Here is a 19,539-nt window from a genome sequence, read left to right on the forward strand (position 1 = left end):
AAATGTCCATCATTGTACCGTTTCGAAATAGTCCTGTCAACAATTCAGAGTCAAATTTATAAAAGAAATCAACAAATATTTCAGAAATAGGAGCAAATATTTATCATCCTTCCAAGAAAAACTATTTTCTGTCAATCCGCCGACTGATACGTTTGGCTGATTGTCTCGGATCATTAGCACAACAGGCTCTGGCATAAGCTCAAAACAACTAATCGTGTTCACTGAGTATTATTCTGGATGTGTTGATCTCGCTGTTCTGTCGTTCCAGGCTGTCAAACACTAAACGAGACACAGATTAGTGGATGTCAGAGGCGTCATCACTCGCACATTTTATTCATGTTTGCTGGATGTTTGACAGGTCTATTATAGTGCCTGTAGTTATGATTCATGCATATTACACTCCTCCGAAACTGATCCTTCAAAATCGGCAAGTAGAAAATCTGAGTAATTCCTTTTACAAAGACAATGTAAACTTAACAGATTCAATATTGTTTGTAACAAATTATAAAGTCATTATCACAAAGTGCAGCTCTGTATTGAAAATAGGAGCCTTTGCATAGAAATTGCACAAATATACACCCATTAAAAATATAAGAGATCTCACTATGAAGCTAGAAAAGATTTCTATAAAATCAGCACAGAGGTAAGCCCTTGCTTTTTTTAGTGTACGGATTTATCCTCGACTGAACTGGATCGCTTCTTTCTTATTTCTTATTTTCATCAGCGAGAGTGCAGTGAAGAGGGTTTCCTAAACATATCACAACAAGATTCCAGGGATAGCAACAGAAACAAAATGAAAGGAGAACTTACAACAAATGCTAATGTGCATTTTGTGTTTTAAAAGTCAATCAAATTACATTTTTACAGAATGGTATCATCTCTGACCTAGTGTCATGTCTCAGGTCGATGACAATGGGTAACATGCAGATACAAAAGCAAAGTAATCCCTGGCAAATGGAGATAAAAGGCACTTCAAAATTACAGTAGCTGATTAGCTGACCATTTTTAATACCTGTAGTGGGTGTCACTGTAATGACACAACTCAGCCTGAGTAGCTACAGGCACTCCGCTTAATGAGATCCTATAAACTGGATGGAGAAAGCTGATTTGTATTCTCCTTACACAGAAACTAAGAGGGCAGTTTTTCTTCTTTCTCTTCCCAAAAAACATTTAAATAAGGACTTGCTACGAATAGAGGACACTCCAATGCCCCACTCCTGAGATCTGCACAAAGTGTAGATGTTTTTCTTATAAACTAGAACTGTATTTCCGGTTCATTTTCTAGTTCCTGATTTTTTATATTCCTGCGCTGGCAAAGTGCAAACATAGTGTTCAGACAGGTGAATGAATAAAGCCAGGAGCAAAACCTTTTGTCTGCACCTTTCTGCTTTGAAAATGTTGCATTAAAAGTTTGCACAACAACTGACCATACTTTGCATGTTAAAAAACAAAATGTCCTGGGTCTTTTTCCAATAAATACTTACATTACCTTCTTCTATCATATTTTCATACGCTGAAACTACTGAATTCCCTAACGTAACAGCATATTTGGGATAAGAGTGGCCAATGGTACGACTGACAAACATTAGGAAGGAAGAAAAACTAAATCACACAAAGCTAAACGAGCCAAACTTAAAGTACATACAGTATATTACTTGGTGGACATCTTTAAAAACACACTAAAACATTTGCCTTTCCTTTTCCTTCTTGTTGACAACACCTCACTTGGGCTAGAGTTCAAACATGAGGACACCTACAAACATTAAGACCACAGACTTAAATAACACAAACAAATCTAAATAAAGACTTGGGTAAAACCTATTTGGAGAAAAAGAGGTCAAATAAAATCATATTAATTATAAAGTGTCGTTGAATTTGCCATCTTTGAGATCCTGTATATCATCTGTGTTCAGGGGAAGTCACTTCCATCATAGATGATGGGTCTCTCCATGGTCAGATGGTAGAAGACTTTCTTGGAGATAAAGCTGTAGAAAGAGGGCATCCAGTTTACTACAACTAGACTCTGATACACAATAGAGAGCATTTTAAAGACTAAATGCACACAAACAGCGCCAGGAAATGACTGCAATAACAGAGTTAAAAAGCTTCTCTCACAGAGGAAGAATCGGGACAGATGAGTCATACCGTGAGAAGGAGTTGTCAAAGATCAGTGTGTAGAGGCCGGGGTTTCGAACTTTCAGCTGCCCCTGAATTGTCTCTTTGTGGGAATTGCAACGAGTCAGAGGAATCAGGACCTGAGAGTAGAACAAAAACATATACATGAAGTGAAACTCAGTGAACAGGTACAAACATTCTGACAGAGGTCGTCGAAACAGCTCTCCCCTTGCCAGCCTATTTATCTTGAATACTATCTATAGGGCGGTGGTGGCGAAGTCCATAGGGGCTTGGCCTGGGAACTGGAAGGTCACCAGTTCAAGTCCCCGAAAGACCAAGTGCCACCGTGGTGTCCCTGAGCAAGACACTGGTTACCTACACTGCTCCCCGGGCGCCGTACATAATGGCAGCCCACTGCTCCTAACCCTAGGATGGGTCAAATGCAGAGACCGCATTTCGTTGTCCTAGTACTTGTACTCTGTGCAATGACAATAAAGTTGAATCATGCTCTAGTCTTGTTTTTATGATATACTGTACACACATAACCGTGTATGTTCCACAAAAAGAATACATTCTATATCTGTATCATATTCAAGAGGCTACATTATGCTTTCTGGGGGTTTCCCTCTCCTGTAGTGAGTTATATAGGTTTGTAAATGGTCTGCAAAGGCAAAAACCCCAAAGTTCTGAAACGCCTCAATTCAGCTCCTTTGTTTACTTCTGCAACATGATGACATCACTATGTTACACTAGCGTTTCTATTGGTTAGCGCGCCAACACATTGAACGTGATCGGCAAATGGGTGAGATATCTCTGAGCGGTTGACCAATCACAACAGAGCCGGCCAGCTAACCAATCAGAGCAGACTGGGCTCTGGTTTCAGACAGAGGGCGAAAAGAGGAGCTGCAGCACAGGCAGTATGAGAAACATAAAGAGCTTTTTGAACATTAAAGTGTGTAAACGTGTCACAGTAGAGACAAAAAATACAGATGTGAACCTGAAAATGAGCAGAATATAAAATCTACCGTTAATTCCAACATATTTGGAATGATATGTATATCATATGTCACAAAGGTAAATATTGACACGAGTTTAAAGGGATGGTGTATGAAGCCAAAGGTTGTTCATTTACAAACCCTGACATTTAAAGCACAGGATGTGTACCGTAACCTGCTGAGCAACACTGAAAACCTGCAGGGGGTTTTCTTCAGGCAGTGATATTTGAAAGATCAGGCAAATAGCAAAACACCACAGCGGGCTCATAAGAGCAGACACAGGGTCAACCCTTTGTGTCTGGTAATAACTTCTGCCTTCGAGTCAACATCTGTTCTGATGCAACTTCAATTTGAATTTATGCAACATTATTGCCTTTGGATTATGCCATAAGTACAGGGAGTGATTTTCACAACCACACATTGGTCCGTGACGTCTACCTTTGACTGTTCCACATGAACATCAGCGGATTCCCTGTAGACGACACTGAAGGAGATGCTCTTAGGCTCGGAGGAAAACACCCAGCTGATGGTCGGCCCACGGTAACCCACGGCGACAGTGATCACACTGTAACAGCTGGATTTGATGAAGAGCTCCCGGGAACCTTCACCAAACCCAGAAATATCGTCAATGCACAGAGGGACAGCCATCCTGCAGGAAGAAGCACAATTTAAAATGAATTTTCAGTTGGATTTAAACTGGGTTACACACTTTAAACCAAGCAAACGCCAAGACTCACGTGACTTCTCCGGATTTGAGAAGGTTGATTTCCGAATCCTGAACAGTGGGAACATGGTCTTCAGGGGTCACATCTCCTGTGCCTCTGCAAAACACATGAAGGATATTTGTTATTAATGCATACAGTACTGTATACCTCTTTAACGATAATGACTCAGCATAGGTATCGCTGCTTTTAAAAATGTCCTAGGGGTAAACTACAGATTCATTTTGATGCCTTTAAAGTAGAGTATGTATTTTTGCAGATTTGATCCAGTTTACTCCTATTTCAATGACATTAAGCTTAACAAATACAATACAATACAGTGAGTTCAATCTAAGTGATTTAACTGTAGGCTTATCTTGCTCCCAGTTATCTCTGAGGTGCCTCTTTGTACATTTTAGGACGAAAGCATTAAGTACTTCCGCATAAACATGTTGTAATCATTTCAATAAACAACCTAACGCTAACACATCAACACTTTTGCATCTTTCTTCCACCATGAAGCGGTGTAGCAGGAAACAAAGGCACTGATCTGTTGTTGTTTAAAACTGAATGATAAAGGTCACAATGGACACAGTCCCTGACCAATTGATGGTATATTATCAATAATAAGGAACTCATCCAGTTCCCAATTCCCTGCTTCCTAGCTTTAAACAGGTCAAGAAGTTGTGTGTCTGCTCTATAAACAAAGATTTGAAACCTTTGATAGATTTGTATTTTTTATATTCTAAAATCATCCAGAGCTTCACACAGTATTTTACTTTTGATTTGACAGGCTCTGATTAGCCAACAGACACACTTCATGAGTGTACTGTGTGTAGATGTCACACTGCTTTGTGCAATATTGACTATAGAGGCCCGGATGCTAATCTGTGAGTGTAAACCTGAAATCAGTGCTAAGTTGCTGTAGTATCTCTAACTGAGGAATCTGACCTCAGGACAGACACACTGGCTGAACCAGGTCTCCAGTTATCTGTCCCCAGATTCACATTACACTCACATATCCAGAGCTCCTGGGGGCTGTTGCTGTTGTTCTCCCTCCAGGGATCCTCCTGTGGTCTCGGAGACGTTGTCACTGTCGTACACGCCGTTCACTTCCTCTTCTGTGATTATGTCAAAAACCCCGTCGTCGGATCTGGGTTCTGAAACTGGAAGAAATACGAATATATCATTACTAATGGAGCACTACATAGTCTCAAGGTATAGCACACAAAATACCTTTTGCATGTACAGTTTAGATTCATACCATCCTATATGAACGTCTGATAATGGGCCACTACGAACAGATGGGCTGTAGCATTATGTAACTTTACTTCATTTAGAATCAAAGTGAAATAGCCTCCTGTCTGAATTGAAATGTCGCCCTCTTCCCCTTTTGTCTACTAAACAAGAATCCCACAGCACACACTTCTTTCCTTGTTCCTCATTAGGATGAAGTTAAGTCTTTTCACTTCTGCTTCCCATTAACTGACGGCACAGGGCCTGAGATCTACAGCGTAGGACCTTTGGGTGCTAAGTTGAAGTTAAGTGTGCAGCAGTCAGGTAAGCTCAGGTCACCTGTTACCCTGGGAGTGGGTTTATATGGGGCTGGCTCCGGAGGCGGCTGAGGTCCAGCTCCGGGTGGGGGAGGCTGAGCGTCTGAAGGACTCAGCTCGGCCTCTGTGAACCTCTCCACCACCGCGCTGTGCTGGTTGTAGCAGTCCCTGCAGCAGCGCTCCTTCTTCCCGCTGTGCTTGGTCATCACAAAGTTGTTGCTGCAGTAGTAGCAGAAGATCCGACCACAAAGCCTGAAGAAAAAAGGAGTTTTCCTCCATATTAGACTTTTTAGAAGAATCTAGATGTCTTGCCTTTTGAAAAGTGATACTGCATGTAGTTTAAAAAGGAGCAACATAAGGCCCTCTGAAGCCCACCTGCAGTGATGTCTGCGTAGCCACCAGGTGAATTGGCCCTGGCAGTCGAGGCAGTTCGTGGTATCCTTATCCGACCACCATCGCTCCTCCGCTCGCATTTTCTGCTCAAACTCCAGAGCGTCTGACTTCTGCCACAGAGCATCTTTGTCCCTGAATGAATGCAGAAACAAGATTTAAGTTTAGTATTATTGAGGGCTTTCTTAAGGGGAGACACAAATGGTGAAGGAGGTAAACATTTGAACTGAAAGGAAACAACATGAACTTCCCCAGTTGATTAATGAAAACCTTTTTCTGAAAATGTTAAGAATACAAATAAAGCATTGTTTGAAATAGGTGCTAATTTGCATACCTTTAAGGAACAGAAATCTGAGGACTGGAAAAAGCCAGGTTCAAAATGATCGTTATTTAACTGGCAGCAAAAGTCAAATGTTTTTACAGAGGAATTAGGACTTTAAAGGAATTGAATATGATATAAAACTGTATACAATATTTACAAACGTTGAAACTTAATAACTGCATTAAATGTATGGAGTGTCTCTTCATAACAAACCAAATTTTAAAAAAGTTTGAATAAAAGCTCCACATGGATGAATTCCTCGCTGTTTAGAGCTTTGTTCTGTTGGATGTTAAAATATTACGGTCAATATTTAACTAGGGAAGTTAACAGCGTTATTTATGATGTGTTTTCCCACAAATGAGGCGAAGCAGTCAACTCGAGCACCAATGATAGTTTTGCACATAACGCCCCTCGTCACACTTGCTACCAACCAGACACAGTCTCCTAAATCTGGCTCTATTTAAGCTGTCAGATCTGCCTACCTCTGCCTCGCTAATACTGCTGCTGCTAATGCGTTCCCCTCGTTGGTGCTGCATTCACGTTGCCGATGCTCGCCCGCCCCACCCCAGCATCCCCCAGCATCCACCTGTAGGCTCGGGGGATAGTTATCTAATCATCACTCAATGTTCTATGTAAACCTGTGGAGTGATGAGGCCCGAGGCTAGACGCCAAACTCAAACTATATACTGCTTCTAATAAACATATCAGTGAAACACGCGAGTTGTCTGACTGAACTAGAATATTTGTTACATGTTGTATATTCTAGGTAGCGTCATTCTCTCTTCTGAGAAGAACCATAAAAGGTATGCATCATATAAAGCGATGAAAGGCTTCATGTGGGCACCTCCCAGAGGATTTGACTGAATCACTGTATGTGTTTCATCCCGTACACAGTATCAAAGCTTTTGAAGGTAAGAGTGGTTCCTGTACCCAGTGAAGGATGATGGATAAAAAGCTGTTCTAGTCTACTGTCATGTTGGCCTTTCAGCATCACCTCCTCCTCTCTATTCTTAGCATACAACAACCCTGCTTCTCAGATCTTATTTTCCCCCATCATTGTCAAAGATAAAAACATCAGAGATACTCATACTGGAAGAACCTATTCAAAACACACACTGGGTCTACCAAAGAGCCGGCAGCAACCAAACAAAGCAGGGTGGTAGACATCCAATGACAACATGAACCCCAACCCTCTTTATTCAGGAAGAGCTCATCTGTGACAGAGAAAGCTCCTACTTTATAAGCTCGATGAGCCGCTCTTCGAGGTTGCCCTTGGTCCTGTTGAGGTCATCGATCTCTGCAGTCATCTTCATGCTCTGGTTTTCTCTCTCAGCTTCTGTTGTGTTGAGTTTCTCCCTCAAATCCTCGCAGACCTTTTGCGCAGCCGAGTGGGCTTCTTCAGCACTGAGGAGAAACATGCAAGAAAAACATGAGGCTGTAGCTCTTCTTTTTTGTTTTAACCAAGGTGATATTAAAACGTATCACTTGGAAATAAACGCACCTGGTTGCAGCGTCCCTCAGCTGCTGAATCTCACTCTCACTCTCACGAATGGTTGTTTCTGTCTGTGTGATGTGAGCGTCTTTCTCGCCAGTTAGGTGCAAGTACTGCTCGTTCATCGCCTTTAGAAACATTATAAAAACATGCATAAAAATTCCAATTGGTAGATTTAAATAGGTGTACACAACGGAACAGATGACTGCAAGTGTACAAAACCTAGATGTCTCGATAGTTGTTAAGGTTTGTTCTAACTGTGTCATAGATTATGGGAACTCTGCTGAGGATATTGGTTTTCATGTAAAACCTTTTTATTTATTTAATTAATTAATTAATTAATTAATTTGATATCATGATTATTGTTATTTTATTTATTTTTCTTTCTGGACTTTATTTATTTCCTTATATTCATTTATTTTAATTACAATTACATTATAGAATTACTTGTTTGTTTTTGTTTTTCCGTGTAATTATTTATCATTTGAATGGAAAGTTTTAGGTCAGGATGTCTTGTTATGTAAAAAAGAAAAGAAACAGTTAAAAAAAGAAAGTAATTAGTCAAATTAAACTTAAATTTCTCTCATAATTTAAGCATTTTTTTTCCATTTTTGTTCTTGTTGAATACTGCTGGGTATCATTAACTAAATTGTAGGGGTCCTAAAGTTTGGCTCACATATTGAACTATATTATATATCGAAACATGATTAAAACGAATCACCTTGGCACAGACACAGACTCAATTAAATCTGGAAAACAAGTTAATCAAAAATCGAGATTATAATTATATTACACTGCTGTGATTTACACCTTCTGCAATCAAAACTGCTTAAGAAATCAAAGAGAATAAAAAAGGACCTGAAAAAAAGCCATATAATCATCTCCTGTTAATGACCGGTGAACAAACAGTGATTCTGTTATCATGTGACGTGTAGCTTCCTTTTCTCCACCCCTGCAAATCCACTCATGATCGTGACGCACTTTTGACTGATCTATCCACAGATTCCTCTTATTCAGATATTTTTAGATTTGAAAGTCACACTTTTTTTTCTCCAGATGATGCTCTATTTGTATATAACATCTATCCTCTCCAAAGATTAAAGAACACATTCTACCATCACCATGTATCTCCTTAGATCCGTAGATAGTGTAGTAGATATAAATCCTGTATTTGATGTTTGAAAGACACAGACCTCTAGCTCGGACACCTTGGCCTGCAGGCTGGACACATTCTCCTGCTCCTCCTGCAGCTGGCCTTTCAGCGTGTCCAGCTGCTCATTAACGCTCTGAAATACGAGAATAACATATTAATGACAATGCTTACATACAGATGCTACAGTTTGCCATGTACCCTCACATAATTTAGAGGGTTTGCATGCCAAGCTTTGATAATTAGCAAGCACACAATGCAGCTGAGGCTGATAGGAATGTCATTAGTTTTGCATTTGGTCATTAAACAAGTATGGGGCTTGATCAAAAGCGTGGGAATCATTGATATTAATATGGCGGATATGAATGTGTGTTTAAAATAGAATAGCATTCCATCCCATAGTGTTTGAATCATATCACTCAGCAGAGTCAACTTTGTAAGGTGCTGCTGAAAAAGCGAGGGGATCACCAAAGTTATTAGGTTTAAACCCCTGGGGACCATGAGAGTATGTACAAAATCACATCGCAATCCATCCAATAGTTGTGAGGATATTTTGGTCTGGAGTAAAGTGTGAGCACTGTTGTGACAGAATGGTAACGGATATGGATATTTTGAGCAGTACCCAATTTACACCTGGCATTAAAATGTGATTTGTATTTGATTCGCAAAGGACACAAAAACATTGATTGAGAAACAAAATGAGGTCCTTTTATGGCATCGCTTCACTTGGCCTAGCTCTGCCTTACTCATTTGCATATTGATGTATAATCACAGTGTGGGTACAATCAAAGGATTAAACTAATTTAGATACCAGGTGTAGATGCAAAGCCCCATGGATTGGATGTCATTATCCAGTTAACACATACAAAGATCATAATATGTGTGAATGGGGCCAGTAAATAACAAACGAGTGCAAAGAATAGCTTTATGTACAGTAGTGAATGTTTAAGGTGGCTTTTTAAAATGCTTGACCACCTTCACTGACATTGACATGCAATTTTTTGGGCCAGTCCCTTTATTGAAATATAGCTTTGAAGACGGGAAATGGAGGGGATGACATTGTCTGAAATGTTCCGCGAGTTGAACCCACATACTTGGCAGCAGACACCCGAAATAAAAAACCTAATTTGTGTAATAACAAGTGTGTTATCAATGATCGTCAGCTCTAATGAAAAAAGTGTCTGATCGACTGACTCACCTTCATCTGGACCTGATGATTCATGCTCTCTGAGCTCAGGTGGAACTTGGCGGCCTCCAACGCCTCCTTGGCGCTCTGCATTTGGCTTTTGCCGTTGTCCAGCTGCTTCTGGAGCTCCATGATGCTCTCTGGAAGTTTCTCCTTATCCGTCAGCTCCTCTCTAAGTCTGGCATTCTCCCGCTGCAGTTCTGCCATGCTCTCTTCTAGTCGCTCCACCTCTTTTTCCATCTCTTCGATCCTGGCGGCGTCGCCTGCCCAGTGCTCTTTAGCCTCCTCCTTTTCTGCACCCAGCTTACAGATGGTGATCCCAAGCTCTGCCATCTCTGTGTTTGCTCTGTGCAGACCCTCGCGTATCTCGCCGTTCTCTGAGGATAGCCTGCTGTTTTCTGCCTTGAGTTTGGACAGCTCTTCACGGATGGCAGCGGCAGAGATAGACAACTCTGCAGAGGCGGCTACTTCTTTATCACGCTGCTCAATGAGAGCCCCCTCTTTCTTTTTGCACTCCATGAGCTCTGATACATGCTTTTGATTCAGTGCCTCGGTCTGGGCTTTGAGATGCTCGGTCAGAGTCCTGAGCTCATCTCTCTGGGCCTCCGTCACCTCCAGCTGTGCTTGTGATTTCACTTTTTCCTCCTCAGATCTCTGCACCCGCACCCTGAGGTCCAGGATCTCTGCCTGCAGCCTGGACACTTCCTTCATGCACACCTCCAACTGGCATTCAAGTTTCCCCGTCACTTCCTGGTTCTCCTTCTCTTGCATGGTGCTCCTCTCCAGCTGAGATTTCTCCATCACTCGCTTCTCTGAGGTAACCCTTTCGATCATTTCTGTTTGTTTAGCACAAGTTGCTTCGGCATCAGCTTTGGCGATCTCTAACTCCTCCTCCCTGGTTTCAACAGCATTCAACCTGGACTGCAGCTCCACAAGGCTATTCTCTTTACTCTCTAGCTGCGCCTCTTTGGCTTCGAGCTGTTGTTGAAGGCTTGCTTCGTTCTTACGCGAGACTCCTAAGTTCTTCTCCAACTCCCCGATCTGCCCATGAACACCCTTAAGGTCGGATTGCATTCGACTGAGAGCTGCTTTCACAGTGTCCTGCTCCTCCCTCAGACTCTGGTTCTCCTGCTCCAGACGCTTTGTCGTTGCCTCTGAGAGCTTTGCGGCCATGTTGGCTCGCTGCAGACTCTCATCCAGCTGGCGGTTCTCCTCCCGCAGGTGCTTCTCTTTTTCATCCACCGTCATCTTGGTGTCGTCCATCTGGCCCCGAAGCTGTTTCTCCGAAGCTCTCAGAGCAGCTAATTCAGTCTCGAGCACCGTTCTGTTTTCTACCATCTCCTTCTTCAGCTCCTCGTTTCTTTTCTCTGTTTTCAGCAATTTCTTATTTAGCTCCATTAAATTGCCACACTGAGTCTTGTATTCTTCTGTCTTTGCAACTTGTTCTTTGACGTTTCCCCCCAGCTCAGCGAGGTTACTGGTCAGTTTGTCCTTCTCTGTATTCAGGCTTCGGTGCTTGGCTTCTAGCTGTTGTAGTTTCTTGCAGTTGGAGGTAAGCTCTGCGTCTCTCTCCTTCAGCTTCTCCTTAAGGGCAGTGATTTCTGCTCCTAAAGAGTCACTTAAACCAGCAGCCTTCTTCTGCATTTCCTCTTTAACTTGTTGTGCGCTCCTCTTCACCTCCTCCATGTCTTTCTCCTTCTCCTCTAGAGATCTTTGGAGGTCCTGCAGTTGTCTTTGGAGGTTGCTCGTCTCCTTCTCTCTCACCGTCAAAGCCCCCTGCAGCTTATCAAGAGCGCTGCACTGCTCCTCCACTTTCACCTCCAACTTGGCTTTCTCCTCAGACGCAGTTGTAACCGATGCTTGTAGTTTTGTTTCACCATGCTTTGCTGCTGCCTCCTTCAGTCTCAGCTCCTCCTCTAGCCTTTCTGCCTGTCTCTTCTTCTCATCTGCTTCGGCTACAGCATCCATCTTCCCTCTCTCTGCCTCTTTCAACCTGTCCAGTAACTCATGTATCTTTTGAGCTGAATCAAAGTGACTGGTTGCCTGCTGGCCCTTCTCATTCAGCACCCCGTCTAATTTGGCTAGGAGCTCTATGTTCTTCCCCTCAGCAGCTGCCAGCTTTTCCTGGAGCAGTTGTTGTTCAGCCTCCCAGGCTTTCCCCCCTGTCCTGAGTGCTTCCACTTCTCTGGACAGGGCTTCTTCTCTTCGCTGCAGAGCATTCAGATCTCCCTGCAAGCCCTGTTGCTCCTCTTGGGCAGCGAGGGACACATCCAGCTGACTCTGGAGCTGGACGACTACATCCCTGAGCTCAGCAGCCTCCTCGCCCAGCTGGCGCACCTTATCTAGGAGCTCTCGCTGCTTCAGCTCTGACTGGTCCAGCTCCAGGCGAAGGTCATCAACTGTGCTGGCTTCTTCTGTGCAGGATTCGTTCAGGTCATTGAGCAGATTCTGACCATAGTCAGGGCTGGAGGGGAACTCGTGGGCTTGCTAAGAGGGAATGAAGAGAACAAGAGAGATGAACATCAACAATTTTAAATGATGATGAAATGACAGGATGTTGTTAGGTTGTTACCTGGGAGTAGGTGCTGGCCAGACTGTTTATACTGGAACTGCGACTTGGTGGTTTCCACATGTGGCCAGGCGAGTTTCCAAGTGTCCTCCTGTTGGTCAGAAAATAAATATAATACTGCACTCCAAAGATGGTTTGAAGAATGCTTGTACACACCTGTAATCATTTTCTAGATATTGTTGCAGTTTGATCTGCTTTTTCAAGATGTGTGTCGTTATATTATTTAATAGTTTAACAAACGTATTATTATTTAGTGTTATTGTATAAGTTAGTTACATTTGTTATGCTTTTATTTTGAAGGCATGTTTGGGCACCGGGTGTAATTGCATATATTGGAGACAGGTGGTGGTGGGAGTATCGCACCAGGAGGCATATCGTTTTTTACAAGGGTGAAACAAGCACACCATAGGAAGTCCCAGGGAACATATTGGAAATAAATAAATGTACAAAACTACCATCTTGTCTGGATTTGGATCATTCATTCGCTATCTGGTGCCTCAGTGGCAGTTTTACTTTTGAGATTAACTTTGTTTTTCTTTCTCTATGATTTGGGCCGCTACAGTTACCTTGCAAAAGTTGGCCAGGAGGCATCAAGATCATGACCTCTGGAAGCCACATCAAACTGGACCTCATTGAGCTCGTACAGGTGATTGATTATGTCAACACTAAGATGGGGCTTCAAGAAGGGGCTCCGTGCATAATACCAGTCACTGCGGGAAGAGAGGAGAAAGAGGTCACAGTGGGTAATACCCAAACCATTAGAAACAATAATAGTGGCTAAAAAAAAGTATCTTTTGTCCCATTTTTTGACATTCATGACAACATTTTCAAAAAAAGGCACCAAATATCAGCTGTGTGCCTCTTTAAGATTAAGATGTTTCCTGTTGGTTGAGTTCTTTTATGGTCCAATACTACAATGCTAGAACTCTACAACCTGAAGACTAAACTCTCTTTGTTGTGTTGTTAATATTAAACTCCCTTTGCTCTACAGCTACTCTCTGACTGTTACTTTAAAAGAAAGGGGAATAGATCAAATTAAACAGAACTGCAGAACATTTCCTGGTAAATAAAATGTCATTTATTTTAAAGCTGTTCCCTCGTGATGCAAAAACAAATGCCGTTTTATTTTTCTAATCTGTTGACCGGCAACTCAACAAAAGCAAACTGTAAGTCATATCTAAATGAAAAGAAAAACATTGAGACATAATTTCACTCTGATCATTTTACCTTGTGACTCTCTGGTTCATCAGGCACTGCTGCAGAGTGTCGGCCAGTCGCTGATGTACGAGGGAGTAACGTATAAACGCTCGTCCTTTTCCCAGAGATGTCTTCAGCTAACGTGGAAGAAGACACTTTTTTTCACATAACTTCAAAAAGTCAAACTGCATATCAACATCTACAAATTTCTCCTAACAATTCTATTAGCCATAGAAAGCATCTATCTGGTATTTTAAATTGTTCGCTGATGTCTACAAAGAAGGTATATAACATTGGTTGATCCAAAAAATGTCCAGATGAGGTTTTCCAGGTCCATTACAACTCTATGATTTGGTCCTAGAATGAAACAAGCTGAATTTCCTTATTTGGGGCTCATTTAAATAATTATGATGAGCTCTGCTCTGATTTGCTGGTTTACAAGGAGCAATCCATCACTGCCTCAGAGCCCACAGAAGTAAGTGAAGTTCGGGAAACTGTGAGAGATGAACCATGGAGGCTATTGGGATCCAACCTTACATGTTTGAGCCTTTATCGGAGGAGGAAACCGGTGAATTTGAAGAACAGCCAGTTGGTCGGAGATTGGAGAGCAACATTAGGGAGTGGTAAGTGTTAGCGTTAGTGTTTCCAGCAGCTGGTGTATGCAAATGTTGGGGCGGGATTACCGTGTGTTTTGGGCCTAGCACAACAGGCTTTTTGTGTGTGAGAACTTCTGTCATGTCTATGGTGTCTTCTTACCTCAGTGATGGATTTTACAAAGCGAATCCCATCATTGGCTCCTTTGATTTTGGCCAGGCAGTCAGTGAAGTACTCCCAATAATCCTTCTTTGTACCAAGAAATGTGGTCTTCTCCTTCTGGTCAAACTGAAAGGTGAATAAATATATAGAAACAGTTGGAATTAAAAACTGTTGGACATTGATTATTTCTTGAGGCAAGTCATTGATTCGCCAATGCCTTTAGTGATTGGGATAAACTGGGTCATGCCCGGCTATTAAAGTAATCAAACCTGTAACAAGTACTCCAGTTTGTAGGAGAACTTGTGCAGGTTGGTACTGTCATCAGTGATTGGCTCCCCACTTTCCCTGTACTCCTTTGCAAGCTCTGCAACAGCATCTGAAATTCACAGAGTTTAAACATGAAACAAAGACCAGTCATTAATTACACAATATTCATACAAACAGGGAATATGCGTATGTATGTACTCAAATTTTGGATTAGGGAACATCATATCTGTAACCACATACCAAATGCTTAAAGCCATGTAATGTTATTCTTCTCTTTCCCTCCTTTCTTTATTCATACTGTAACCTACTGAATGCTGTCATTTTTATGTGGAGGGTGTAGTGAGAGGCGTGCATTGTCTGTGTCTGTTTGAAGGTGTGTTTATGTCTTTTTAATTATGGTTTTATTTGTTATCCGTTTATGTATTTTTATATCTTAGGGTGCCTTTTAAGATCTGGCAAGGGACAAGAGATGGAAATTAGCATAGCAGCTAACTCTGGGTTATTCACAGCAATGTGTCTGTTAATCAATGAGCACTGTCCCTACCAACTGAATAAATAAATGTAGTTTTACCCTGGTAAAGACATATAAAAGGGCGCATGCTTATAAAGAAAATGAAGAAAGGAACTGATAAACACAGTATATTAGGGAATGGAAGAAGCAGGGAAACAAAATTGCAGCCAATTGTTATTTCCTAAGAACCAAACTAAAGTCACATGGCCATGTGACTTTGACGAAATTAATAGAATTGCATCACTGTAATATTTTCCCCTCGGTGCATTTTGCTGACACACAAACAGCCATACAGCATACATTTTCCAATGTTTTACCCCCATTAAGGACCACTTGCCTCGTATCCATCGCAAAAACTGGAAGGAAACCTGTGATGGGTGTATCCTCAGTATGAACTCTCTGTCACTCTGCATGCTGACAGAGGATTCCACCACACCCTTCTACAGCAGCATGAGGTCAAATGCACACTTTCTCAAATAATTACACGACCAGGAAAGTTCAGATAGTTCCAGGAAAAAGATGGTACTTAGAATTGAAGTTGAAATCAGGTCATGCCATTATGAATCTTCTGTCTCCTCTCTTCAATCCCACCATGTCAGCTGCAAACATCTGACTGCAGCCAATCTATTCTCTCTCACACACACACACACACACACACACACACACACACACACACACACACACACACACACACACACACACACACACACACACACACACAAAGCCTACCATGCAGATCTCTGATAATCCTCTGCAGTTGGCTCTCCCCGACTGTAGCCCCAGCAGCCATGGCCCCACCGCTCGCTCCCTGGCAACCAGGGTTCACAGGGTCACACCCATTCTGCTGAATCAGAGAATCAGACACAGTCAAGAACAAAAGCCGGACATGAACACTCCGACCTACTGTACTCTCTTGTGGCTAACCATGGGCACACTTCAATGAGAGTTCCCAGGATCAGAAATTGCATTTGATCGTGTATAAGCCGTAGAATAAATGTCACTTTACACAATTTTCAACCGTGATCATGTACTCCAATCTGTCAAACTATGCATGTTTATGTTTATAACATTCAGTGACAGACTATAATATCTAAAAACATATTGAAAAGGATTCTATAGCGGCAGAATTAGCAGATGATATCCACAGAAATACTTTTGGTAGACTGAGGAAAAATGATCCCAAAGGGAGGTGTTTGCCCATGTGATTACAGTGGGAACAGAGAAATAGTGAGAGACCAGAACTAAAGTTCAAGACACAGGAACTGCCATAAAGTCTGTGTCAAAATATACTTTTTTACCCACAGGAGAAAGTTTTGCTGCAAAATGTACAAATCCCATACGTTTACATAACCACACATTGTCTGAGAGGATGTGAATGCTTTAAAATAAAATCATTATTTACAACATATGAAATTACTGATTTGGTTTTTACTTTTACACAGTGGTGTGAAGTAACCGAGTACATTTACTCAAGTACAATGTTGAGGTTTACATGAGTATTTCCAGTGTACTTTGATGCTAATACTTTTCTACTTTTACTTAAAGAACATTTTGATTGCAGGACTTTTACTTAACAGAGTATTCCTACACTCTGGTTCTTCTACTTTTACTTAAATACAAGATCTAAGTCTGATCTACTTATTTCACCTCTGCTTGTACATAATGTCCTCTAGTACATAAAGCAGCATAAACTATGAATACCATAAGTCAATACCTGTGATAAACTATCCTAAAAATGATTCAGAGAGGAAGTGTGACTTGATAATATGACTAAATATGACCGTGTCCTCCTTCTGCTGAAACTCCTGTTAGTTGGCTATGAGGAAATAAATGAAGCATGTCAAATATTTTGTATGCCATATAAAAACAACGCTATGAAAGTGGCAGAGGTGGGAGAAGTAATCAGATCATGTACTTAAGTACAGGTAGAAGCACCAGAGTGTAGGAAAACTCTGTTACATCAAAATATACTAAAAACATACTTAAAGTACCAAAATTAAAAGTACTTATATGAAGATTGGCCCATTTAAGAATAATATAATTTACATGTTTGGATAATATTTATAGATGCATTAAAGTGCTATCAAAGCTGGTAAAGGTGCAGTTAGCTGTATTGATACTGCAGGGTAGCTTGTGAATGTACTACAGGTGTAACTAATGTCGGATTTAAGTGCTGATCATATTTCACATCATCAAACTACATCGGAAAAGTAACTATAGGTATTGAATAAATTGAGAGCAGTAAAATTACATGATTTACCTCTGAATTGTACAGGACTTGGAGTACAAACTACCCAAATATTCATATACTCACGTAAAGTACAAGTCTCCCAAAACTCTACTGAAGTACAGCACTTGAGTAAATGTACTTAGTTACTTTAGTTTACACTATTGTCTAAATGTTATTGTGTCCTCCTCCTGTAAACCCATGTCAGTTAGCTATGAGGAGGTAAACAAAGCATGTCATAAATGTTGTATGCCATCTTAATAAAACGCTATGAAAGTGGCAAGCAATGTTAAAACCTACATTTTAATACTTAATTAAGCATTCACACTGTAGTTACGTTAGCTAATGCAAGTTACGTTATTGTTTAGCTAACAGCTAACTTAGCTACGTTAGGTTTCAACAGTTTGATAAACATCAAGAATAGTTTAAAACACTAACGTTAAGCACTAAGATTACTTTTCTACCTTAAAAACGACAGACAATAATCAACAGCTGGTGGCTCAATCCTTTAAAGACGCTTGTAAATGCTTTGTGTAGCTTTTACATTGACGTTAAATTTAGCTTTAACACAGTGAACCTTTGGCAGACATTTAGAAAATAACAGTGACATCATCGACAAACGATAGTTAAGATAAGTGAGCGTGTTTATAGATAATTTCTGGTAAAATATGTAAAAAAACAATAATAACTTTGACATACTTTTACAGATGTGACTCAAGTCCATAACAACACAGATCGTTTAAGGCGTGCACACAAACATGTTTAAAGTGTCACAATTGTAACAGTGTTATCCAATCACAGAGTGCAATGTACCTCTACGGCCAATGACTATGAGCCTGGTAGGCGGGACCCTAAAGCTGGGTAGTTTGGTTGAAGTAGCAAGTTAGACAGCGGGTCATGTGATCACTGACAACAACAATTTGTCCCACTTTTCTGTTGCTCTCTGTTGTCTGTTGCACATTGTAACGGATCCCCGTATATAACTGGTTTGAGTCTTTACTGCTGGTTCAAATTTACTGTTTTATTTTCTCTTGTTCAATACTACATTCCTTATACTTTCAAACTATCACCACCGTAAGAACTGTTTGGCCTCATACGGGTCCATTAAAACTATAAAAACCTTCTATTTTACACACGTACATCCGTTCGTGACCAGATCATACACTGTACTAAAAAGTTACACGCTAACAAAGTGACGTATGATTAACATTTTACCTTTCAAAATAAAAGTCTATAGGAAAATGAATGGCATAAGGCCTGTATAAAATTCTTAAACTAATTCCGTGTTCACAAGTATGCAAATAAGTACAAATTAAACTAAAAATGAATTATACCTTCATGGGGTTATTTACACTCCCACCAAATTCTAGTGTTTTTCCAAAATGGAAACATTTAAAACACACAATTTCAACTTATAGGGATAACCCTTCAAATATATATGGCTACACCACACAGAAAACTATATTGCATTTCATAACTGCATAGTGCCTAAACAGTTTCTAGCAATAGAACTAATTTCTGGACAGGGCGCTCCAAAGAGGTCCTGATGGTGCGCTCTCCTTTGTGGTTCAGCTCCTTCTCTCCAAACAAGATTTTGGCCCGTCTCACAAGTCCATCTTTGCCTTGAATGACTTCAGTCACTGTCCCAAGTCTCCATTTGCTTCGTGGTAAAGTGTCCTCAGCGTCCATCACTACATCACCGACCTGTAGGTTCCTTTTAGTGCCATGCCAGCACTGTCTTGCTGTGATGCTGTGGAGGTACTCCTTTTTCCATCTACTCCAAAACTGTTCGGTCAGGTACTGCACCTGGCGCCACCTTTTTTCTTCTTTTCGCCCTTGCTTAGTCCAAAAAGGACCAAAACAGTCCATCCCACAGTATGTGAATGGTGGGGTGGGTTCTGTTCGTTCGACAGGCAGGTCACTCATCTTTTGGCTTTCAACAGGCCTTCTCAGCCTTCGACATGTCACACAGTGACGGATGTAGGTTGCCACTGCTCTGCTCAGTCCACAGATCCAATAGCCATTGGACCTGATTTCATTGATGGTGAAGCCTTTGCCCTGATGTTTCACTCTTTCATGATGGTGGGCGATGATCAGACTCGTCACGT

At 41.2% G+C, this 19,539-nt stretch overlaps 1 protein-coding gene across 2 annotated transcripts; it reads right to left on the minus strand.

Moving 5' to 3' along the window:
- Positions 1-295: 295 nt before the first annotated feature.
- fyco1a (FYVE and coiled-coil domain autophagy adaptor 1a) lies at positions 296-18,193 on the minus strand. Of its 2 annotated transcripts, none has more exons than XM_063891197.1 (18): positions 18,131-18,193; positions 15,934-16,048; positions 14,696-14,802; positions 14,427-14,552; positions 13,701-13,807; positions 13,040-13,183; positions 12,477-12,564; positions 9,917-12,391; positions 8,762-8,854; positions 7,578-7,696; positions 7,313-7,480; positions 5,740-5,889; positions 5,387-5,616; positions 4,830-4,977; positions 3,848-3,931; positions 3,549-3,759; positions 2,146-2,255; positions 296-1,985 (listed from the first exon to the last, which is right to left on the minus strand). In XM_063891197.1, the coding sequence occupies exons 2-18, from the start codon at positions 15,992-15,994 to the stop codon at positions 1,910-1,912; spliced, it is 4,497 nt and encodes a 1,498-aa protein (XP_063747267.1). In that variant the 5' UTR covers positions 15,995-16,048; positions 18,131-18,193; the 3' UTR covers positions 296-1,909. The 2 variants fall into 2 exon arrangements, with proteins under 2 accessions (XP_063747267.1, XP_063747268.1); XM_063891198.1 differs by having other exon boundaries at positions 15,934-16,045; positions 18,131-18,190.
- Between the last annotated feature and the right edge of the window lie 1,346 nt (positions 18,194-19,539).

The sequence above is a fragment of the Eleginops maclovinus genome, chromosome 9 (genome assembly GCF_036324505.1).
Source record: "Eleginops maclovinus isolate JMC-PN-2008 ecotype Puerto Natales chromosome 9, JC_Emac_rtc_rv5, whole genome shotgun sequence".
NCBI classification, from domain to species: domain Eukaryota; kingdom Metazoa; phylum Chordata; class Actinopteri; order Perciformes; family Eleginopidae; genus Eleginops; species Eleginops maclovinus.